This window comes from Ahaetulla prasina, chromosome 4 (assembly GCF_028640845.1).
Source record: "Ahaetulla prasina isolate Xishuangbanna chromosome 4, ASM2864084v1, whole genome shotgun sequence".
NCBI lineage: Eukaryota > Metazoa > Chordata > Lepidosauria > Squamata > Colubridae > Ahaetulla > Ahaetulla prasina.
In genome coordinates, this window is record NC_080542.1 from 141,168,015 (window position 1) to 141,177,921 (window position 9,907).

The 9,907-nt window shown below is 41.3% G+C and overlaps 1 protein-coding gene across 11 annotated transcripts in view; it reads right to left on the reverse strand.

Moving 5' to 3' along the window:
• The window catches only part of GALNT11 (polypeptide N-acetylgalactosaminyltransferase 11), a 32,964-nt gene extending 23,550 nt beyond the window's left edge, over positions 1-9,414 (reverse strand). For 3 of the 11 annotated variants that reach the window (XM_058183738.1, XM_058183740.1, XM_058183734.1), the window contains exons 1-4: positions 8,932-9,089; positions 1,488-1,820; positions 523-646; positions 250-416 (exon numbers count right to left, since the gene is read on the reverse strand). In XM_058183738.1, coding sequence (XP_058039721.1) covers positions 250-416; positions 523-646; positions 1,488-1,782 — 586 coding nt within the window. In that variant the 5' untranslated portion in view covers positions 1,783-1,820; positions 8,932-9,089. Of the gene's footprint in view, positions 1-249; positions 417-522; positions 647-1,487; positions 1,821-7,359; positions 7,443-8,931; positions 9,105-9,333 lie in introns of those variants that run through there. The other 8 variants (XM_058183742.1, XM_058183745.1, XM_058183735.1 and 5 more) reach the window with 7 other exon arrangements.
• Between the last annotated feature and the right edge of the window lie 493 nt (positions 9,415-9,907).

Sequence of the window (9,907 nt, forward strand, 5' to 3'; positions counted from 1 at the left end):
ATGTTTTAATCCAACTCTTCCTAGAATTGAATTGGCAATCTTCTTGTGCATGGAGGCCAGAGGTCATGTCACACCAAAGATGGTGAAGGCATCATCAAAATGACTATCTAAGGAGCTGGTCAGCCCTCCGTTTTGTGGGTTGGGAAAATACGTTTATTTTTGGGGGCCCAGTCAGGTGATAGTGAGCCTGTGGGCCATGGATTGCACACCCCTACCCCAGAGTGACACAAAAATCTAACAATCTCTTACCTAATTCACTTCTATCATCCACCAAAATAATTTCATGGAGAAGATGAGATGATGTTCGATCTAGAACGCTATGAACTGTCCGAAGCAAGGCAGAGAAAGCTTCATTATAGAAGCAAATTATGACACTAGCAGAGGGAAGATCATGAGGATATATTTTTTCTTTACACCTGGAGAAGTAAAAAGGCCTTTATTATCGTATCACTTCACTTTCCCTAGAGTCATTTGGCTCTTGGAACAAAACGTTTGTTTTATGATGAACAAATGATAGCTTACTTTCTGTCCCTCGTATCTGGCACATCTCTGTGGTATCCCAATCGGTTACTGATGAGCACATTAAAAGCATGCTTCTGATAGCCCAAATCTCTCACTTCCTGATCCTGTTCATTGAAAATCATACCTGAAACAGAGAATCCATTGATTCTGTTAATATACCAATAATGATTTTCTGAAATATCCTTAATCTCAAAAATCCCACCAAGGATGCTTCCCAAAACAAGCTACTCTTCCTACAACGATTTTGGTAATCTGTCTTGAAACTCAAGAAAATTGGCAGGTAAATATGTAAATACACAGAGGCCATCATAAATTCCTAGCATAAGCAATATAATACTGTAATATCTGTAACAATATTATGATATTGCAGCTCTATTTTTCACTCTTTGCATTAAAAACCATAATGCGTCTGGCTTTATTTTGTCTGGCTTAATGCAAAGTGTGAACCCTGCCACTGTGGCTTATACATCATGGGGTTGATTTGACTGATTGATTGATTTCCCACCTTCATTATTTCTACAAATGTCTCACGGCTGCAAACATATCCAACACACCTTCATCCTCCTATTGTCCCAACAACCACCACACTGTGAGATGAGTTGGACTGAGAAAGAGGGACTGACTCAAGGTCACCCAACTGGCTTTCATGGCTATGGCAGAACTTGAACTCACCTTCTCTTGCTTTCTCGCCTGGTGCCTTAACTACTACCGGTAGACCAAACTGGCTCTCATGACAGTGTGTTAAAATGGCTGCTAATTCACCAAATTAGCTTTAAACCAAATTCTTCCTCCTGCAATATCTGAATCCATACGGATCAGATATTGGGTTTAGGCAGACAATATTCTCCCCAAAGGTCTCAGCCTCCACCCTGCTTTATCAGGCTTTCAGACCTGATTCCCAGTTCAGTGCCCGGCCTTCTCCAATATGGAAATAACTATCTCAGCACTCTATCCCTCCAACGTACCCATTTCAGGGGAAAACTCTGTATCACTCTTGAGGAGATCCTGCGCAGCATTTCCCAAGGGATTCCTGATTTTGCCATATCTGGGCTTAGATTCCTGCATTCGTCCTGGTCCATTCACAAGCTGGGGATAGAATCTTTTGGAGAACGGCTTCTGAGGTTCAAGCCCCTTGATGGGCACATTTTTAAAAGACTGGGCCTCTTCACTGAAATTAAAATAAACGAACAGCAGAACTGTCCAGGTTACCGACGTAAAGAGACAGCCATAGCAAAAATAGCGAAGTGTGACACTTCCCATTGTAATCCTAGCATTGTTGTTGGCACATTTTCAATCCCCTAAAAGAAAATCAAAAGAGAAAAAAATTAAGTACAGAGATTCTTTACTATTGCATATTCTTTACTCTTTTTCTGAAAAGAGACAATTCTGGATTAACTTTACATTATAATTACCTCAGAGACTGCATTTTCATTTTACGTAAATGCAACAGCTACAAACATTCTAAATTATATATCTTTAAAATCCATAACACTAATATGGCATTGTGGAAGGTATTTAATATGATTTAGTTACCTGCAAACTGTAGGAGGTAAATTAAAAGATTAGGAATTCTCATATTTTATCAAAAGCTCTCATCTAATTTTTTTCCCATTTTTCAACTCCAAGACTGAGCTAGACTGTAACTTGTATTTTTAATTGATTACTTGAAGTTTAATCTGTAATATATTAAAAACCAATATAACTAGAAAGTTTAAAGATTTACTGCTTGAAGTATTTGTCACTTAGGTCAAGTAACAACTAATTTTTAACAGAAAAAATATTTTTAGCAAAAACTTAAAACCAGCAATGTTAGTTCTATCTCAATTCAGCTATCTTTTCCTAAATGAAAACCTGAGACATGGATAGTATGTATTATGAGGTTCTAATATAGGAAAAGTCCTCAAAACACAATAGGAAAATACTGTAGGTGGGGAGAAAGGTCTCAAAAATCAGATTAAACTTGGGTGAAATCTATATAATTTATAAGTAGTTAAAACTCCAAGCAAGATTTTTCTAAACTTTTGACATAAATTATATTCAATGACCTCTTTATTATTGGTTTACAGATCTTTATCACTAGCATTAGCAATTACCGTATATACTCGAATATAAGCCGATCCGAGTATAAGCCGAGGTCCCCAATTTTACCCCAAAAACTGGGGTAAAACTGGGGACTCGAGTATGCCGAGGTGGAATGAGGCACCCACCGTCGGCGAAACCCTCCTCCTCGGCCGAGAAGGCTGGCGGCTCCCGCCCGCCTCTCACTGCACCGCAGGGCTTCCCGCTAAAGCAAAAGCCCGCCAAGTTCGCGCCGCCGTATAATGTGAAAAACGGAAAAAAAACTCGAGATAAGTCAGATTATACTCGAGTATAAGCCGAGGGGACATTTTTCAGCACAAAAAACGTGCTGAAAAACTCGGCTTATACTCGAGTATATACGGTATATACATGTGTTATTCTTCTGAAATTCACAATACTTTCAACTCAGAGCACACAATCAGTATTCATTCTAGATCAGGGGTGTCAAACTCGTGTCATCACGTCGTCTTCATGTGACTTATCATGATTTTCCCCCTCTCTACTAAACCGGGAGTGGGCGGGGCCAGTGCATGACACATCTGGCCCGTGAGTTTGACACCCCTCTTTTAGATTAAAAGTTTCTATAACTAGACCTGCATCTAAGTAAGCACAACAAAACCACAGGGGGAATATTTAAATGCACAGAAATAGCTTCTTTGAATTAGTCATATGATCTAGTTCTTGAACCTTTGCCTATATAAAATCCTTGAATATTTCAAAGATGAATATGTATTTTCTTAATCTTAAATATAAGTGGTTCATTTCATTTCATTTCATTTATTTGATTTTTATACCGCCCTTCTCCCGAAGGACTCAGGGCGGTGTACAGGCAAAAGGTTCATGTAAGAGGAACTCAGTGATCTTGCAACATAGGATAGGGAGACGAGAATTTATGAAACATTTCTCTGCCGGACCTGGAGTATTCTAAAAATTATTTGGAAAAAGTGCTCTGAACTAGTGTAACTCTTCACTCATTCAGCAGAGCACTAATCTTTTTCCCGCTTTCCATGTTAGTCTTAAAAAATGTAGCTCTTTAAAGAGTCAAAAATTAATGCAACTCTTAAATCAAAGTCAATGGGGAAATCATAATCCACATGATGTTGTACTTCACTTAACAAGTGCAGCTGAAACTAATGTGTAAGTAATCTGACATTAGCCAGTTCACCTTATGACCACGTCATTTAGCAGCAGAGTAGCCAATCTTAATTGTATACAGGTAGTCTTAACTGACAGCAGTTGGCCTTCAACCCTTATGCAGGCAGTTTTCAACTTATAACCACTGTTGAGATCAGAATTCCCATTGCTAAGCAGGACAGTTCTTCAGTCACTACCCGTTTATGTTCTGGAGCATTTCTTCCAAATCAATTTTAAAATGAGCACAACTATATTTATGGTGCCCCACTGTTCTAAAACTTTAACAAACAACCTCCATGTGAGAAGGCATAAACTTTAATATTGTTTGGAAAGAGCTAGAAAAGTAACAGCAGAGTAATAATCAACTAACGGATCATGACGTTTTTCAAAATCGTAAGAACCTCCATTTAATCCGATCCATTAAAAGGCTTATATTATTCCTTCATGCAGAAGAAACCATGATTTTCTGCATGTTTGTCAAAACACTTAGTTACCCTGTTTCCCCCAAAATAAGACAACCCCTGATAATAAGCCCAATTTGGCTTTTAAGCACATGGCAATAAGGCCAAGCGCTTATTTCAGGGTTCAAAAAAATATATAAGACAGGGTCTTATTTTCAGGGAAACACAGTCTGAGCCACTGTGGCTCAGACTGGTAAGACAGTCTGTTATTAACACAGCTGCCTGCAATTACTGCAGGTTCTAGTCCCACCAGGCCCAAGGTTGACTCAGCCTTCCATTCTTTATAAGGTAGGTAAAATGAGGACCCAGATTGTTGGGGGCAATAAGTTGACTTTGTATATAAATATACAAATAGAATGAAGACTATTGCTAACATAGTGTAAGCTGCCCTGAGTCTTCGGAGAAGGGCGGGATATAAATTCAAATAAATAAATAAATAAATAAAAAACAGTAGAGAGGAAGCACCTGGATTATTTGTCTAAGATTATTTGCCCCATTGTTCTCTTTTCTAAAATCTATTTAGGAATCACAAATCATACTTTTTATTTTTTTATTCTGCCTAGGTAGGTAGGTGGGTAGGTGGGTAGATAAGTAGGTAGATCTGGGCCCAGATCTAGCTGATGGGGAAAGCCATCAGCTAGCATCAGGAACAAACCAGTTAGCATGTTGCCTCAATGTCATGTTGCCATATTTGTCATGTTGAGGGACTGCTACAACGATGGTGTGTGTGTGTGTGTGTGTGTGTGTGTGTGTGAAACTATTTTCCAAAGCACCAGAAGGCAAGACAAGAAACAATGGATGGAAACTAATCAAGGAGAGAAGCAACCTAGAACTAACCCGATATTTCCTAAAGGTGAGAACAATCAACCAGAGGAACAGTTTGCCCTCAGAGGTTGTGGATGCTCCATCACTGGAAGCTTCAAGAAGAGAATATACCATACTTGTCTATATGGTATAAGGTCTGCTCAAGCAGGAGATTGAATCTCCAAGGTCCCTTCCAACTCTATTATTCTAATCCCATGCCACAAAAGGGGACCAAGGTCCCTAAGGAGATAGGGTGGTATATAAATGCGAAAAAATAAATAAATAAATAAATAAATAAATAAATAAAGGTCACCCAATGCAGTTCACAGCTTTGCCATTCTCTGAGCGAACTTCACATAGGAAAAATGCTCAGACAGAATGTGAAAATTACTAAAGCATAGAAGCCACAGGAGGCATCAAAGTTTTCTGCCCGTCGCAAAAATATCCTGTGGGATATTTAATTAACTCGTGCTGTCCTCTAATCTTTGAGGTTACAATCAGCCTAAAGAAACTCACATAGTTTGAGCATGTGATATATAGTTTGCCAATTTTGCTTGGCAAATTTGAAGGAAACAACACGAGGGGAGGACCACAGATAAGATGAATGGATGGATGGAATCAGGGAGATCACTAGTATGCCATTAGAAGAGTTAGATTTTGTTTTGAAGCTGGGTCCCAATATCAGATATCTGCCCCATACAATCACCAGAAGTCAACCCAACTTAAGCAGCTGACCCTTTAGCATCTTAGACTCTTACTTTAGCTGCCAACATTTCTCAGTAAGTCTTTATAATCAAAATCTCAAATAAATAGCTAAGCTGTTCCTACTCTACTCAAACTATATTCATACATATATTTATTAACTACTCCCTGCTGGGTCACTGTTTCAAAGGAATTTCCTTGCCTAAACAAAAAAACAACAGAATAACCAAGGAGGGGGGAGATGCAGGAGTAACTTCCAGCTTTTCCATTGACTTTCCTTGTGGGAAGCTAGCAGGAGTGTTAGAAGCAGCAGCACTCAAGTGGCCACAACCAGCAAATTTTAATCCTATGGGAATAATGATAATAATAATAATGGACCCCAAATTTCAGATGAATTCTGTAAGTTAGCCCATTTTAGACGCATTGTTTCCCTATAATGCACTGTTTCGTAATTGAAGATTACAAACAGGAATGTTTTAGTGTATGTAGATTATGACTTGCATTATTTATCACACATTTCCTTTGTGGAACTAACCGTTCCGTATTATTTTGTCCTGTAATCTCCACAACAGAAATAATTTGAATTGATTTGCTATTCCTCAAAGGCCATGTATGCATTAATTCTTGTGTACTTCATGGGAGACTGCAAAGAAATTATTGTATGATAAAATCACCAACAGTGGTTTATTGATAATACCCACACATACTTTAGTATATGTACCTAAGAACATGGATCTCAAAGTTATATTGTTCCCATGATGACATGCATATCTACCAGCTTTTACTTTTCTATTATGCTGTTAACTTGACTTCTTACTTTGCTGGAACACAACTAATATCATTCACCCAAGGAAAAAATTCTGTGAAATATTTACAAACCAACTATTTCATCACCGAAACTTGCCAGCTCATTTTCTGAGAATAAAAACTGGCCAGGTTGTTTTTTAACTGCCAATTTAAAGCTGCTTCTGACAAACATACCAAGACTGTATTTTCCATTCTAGAAGTTACTTAATCCCACAATTTTAAACTTGTTATTACATTCATACAACTTTGACCAATTTTACAAACTTAAAATCTTTATGTGTTTGAGGAAAATGATTTCTAAATATCAATTCACTATGAATCAAATGGAAAGAAAATGTATTACTATCTAAAATCAGGTAACAGTTTCAATATGTTCAATATAATTACAAAGCAATTCAGCACCTGATTGATTGTATTCATTTTATAATATAACCATTATGTTCCATAACCCACTAAATTATCCGCAACAGGTGGCCCATTCAATCCCCATTTAAAAATCTTGAGCAAAAAGAACAGCACTGCTTAAGAGGACTATTCTGCTCTTACTGACAACTTCCTAATATTCAGCGGTCAATCTTTCTTTTAATTTCAGCTAGTTCTCCTCCTTTCTTCAGTCTCAATAGAGAACACATTCACTCAAGCAATCCGCATGCACCAGCCTTTTAGATCTTTGTAGACATCTCTCCCCTGAGCCTTTTCTTCTGCAACAGAAACATACTCAGCTCCTTGACCCATTCCTCACACAATCTGGCTTCCAGCCTCCTTAACACTCTGGGAGCTCTGAAATGGTTCCTTTCAAAGTGCAATGACCAAACAATATGTCCCGAGCAGAGCATAATGAAACAATTACCTCCACTGATCTGGCTGCAATTCTTCTGCCAATGCCCTGTAATACTGCACTGGCTTTCTGAGTCACACTGCATCACACTTTTGTAACGTTCACCCTATGATCCAACTAAGACTCTTAGATCCTCTCACAAGTCCTGCCTCCAAAATAAGTTTAGTCAACTGATCATTTGCAAGGCTAATCATTTCAGGAATTTTCCTTTAAACAGAGCTAAGGCATCTTCTTTCCAGTTTACAAAGAAATGCAACTCTGTACATCAAAGCTCACACAAATACTAGCAGGAACCTTTACTGTTTCCACCTGCAATTTGTCTCCCTCTTTCAGACATATTGTGAGAAGACTGGCAGGTCAATGGGAAAAGCTCTGATGCTGGGAAAGATGGGAACAAACAGGAAAGAATGACAGTCAGGAATGTGAATGGGCTCAGTTACAGCAGCAATGGATGCACCACTTATTAGAAGACAAGAAAGAACCAGCAGATTAGGCATAAATCTCTCTGGTTAAAACCCACCTATGTGGTTGTCCCAAAGAGGCTGTAGACACTCTCCAGTAGACTTTTATAGATAGAAGATAGAATAGATAGAAATTTTTGTTGGCCAAGTGTGATTGGACACACAAGGAATTTGTCTTTGGTGCATACGCTCTCAGCGTTCATAAAAGAAAAGATACCTTCATCAAGAATCATAAGGTACAACACTTAATGATCGTCATAGGGAACAAACAAGCAATCAGGAAACAAGACCAATATAAAACATAAGGATACAAGCATCAAAGTTACAGTCATGCAGTCGTAAGTGGGAAGAGGTGGGTGGTGGGAACCATGAGAAGATTCATAGCAGTGCAGATTTATCTATGTGGTTGCTCAAAGCCAACACCGATTGGATGGCACATGATTAATCAGTCAAGGCAGACTGTAACGCTCCAAGATGATGAAAAGGACACAGGTATTAAGTATATTTGGCGTTGAGTCATGCCGGCCACAAGACCACGGAGACGTCTTCAGACAGCGCTGGCTCTTCGGCTTTGAAACGGAGATGAGCACCGCCCCCTAGAGTCGGACGTATGTATGTGCGAGGGGAACCTTCACCTTTACCTTTTATTAAGTCCAGAGAGGGAAGAGACGAACACAAACACGCATGTCTGCATGCAAACACAACACACACACACACACAACAACAACAACAACAACCAACGAGCAGGGCTTTTAGAGCAGGGGTCTCCAACCTTGGCAACTTTAAGCCTGGTGGACTTCAACTCCCAGAATGCCCCAGCCAGCAAAGCTGGCTGGGGGAATTCTGGGAGTTGAAGTCCACCAGGCTTAAAGTTGCCAAGGTTGGAGACCCCTGTTTTAGAGTGCAGCGCTCCTTTGCTAAGTTTCCCAGCCCCCTCCCCTCCCTCCCCTCTCCCGTCTCGGCCCACCTGTTTCCCCCCCTCTTTGGGCTTACCAAACCCGGACAGCCTGCCGACCCGTCAGCCCAGCAGCCATCCGCTTCCGAGACCCCCCCCCCGCCCCGGGACCCTCTGCCACGCGGTGGGGGAGGCGGGGTGAACTGGCCAGGCAGATCAGCTGCTCACCTGGGGCGAGGACCGGAGGCTCGAACGCCTTCCCCTCCCTCGCAGGAGGAGGACCAGAGGCGGCGTGGCAAGGAAGAGGAGAAGCCGTCGGGGCGGGCGGAGAGGCCGCCTCCCCTTCGCCGCCGGCCCCAGCAGCTCCTCCGAAGACAGCCCGGCCCTGCCGTTGGGCCAAGTGACCCGCGGGGTTTGTTTTCGCCCTCCCGCCAGTAAGTGGCGCTGCAGGGATTTCTCTCTCTCTCTCTCTCTCTCTCTCTCTCTCTGTGTCTGTGTCCCCCACCCCCGCCAACCGCCGCTCAGGCCCGAGCTGGGTTTCGCAGCCCTCACTGCTGGTTTCCCCTCACTCCCACCGCCGCCGCCACCTCCTTGGTGGTTCCTCTTTCTCCGTCTCTTCCTCGGACTCACCCGTGTGGCCCTCACGGTGCGGAAAGCAGCGGCGGCGGCGGCGCGCCTCAAGAATCATCCTGACCTTCCTCTCAACGGCACCTCTCGCTGATACTGGGGGCGGGGGGGGGCGGGGGGAGAGCGGGGCGCGAGCCAAAGCAACCGGCGACCCAAGGTGGGGGGGGCGTGGCTTGTAGGGAGGCCTGAAGGATTCTGGGGGTTGAAGTTTACCCATTTTCACAAAGGGCCAAGTGTGAGGGGGGGGGGAAACAAACACTGGGTCAAAACTGACCCCACTTTTATTTTATTTTTATTTTTTTATTCATTTTATTTTGTCAATTTATTTTTTTTTAGTCAACCCGATCGTGAGAATTGTATGCTGCGTGGTTAAATAATTATGGACCTTTTGTTTTGTTTTTTTGAGGAAAAGAAAAAAAATTATTCCAGTTATGGATTGCAACCTTTGGAATGCCCAGTGGGCTGAAAAGAATAGAACAGAACAGAACAGAACAGAACAGAATAGAATAGAATAGAATAGAAAATATGCAATAGAATAGAATAGAAAAGAATAGAAAATATGCAATAGAATAGAATA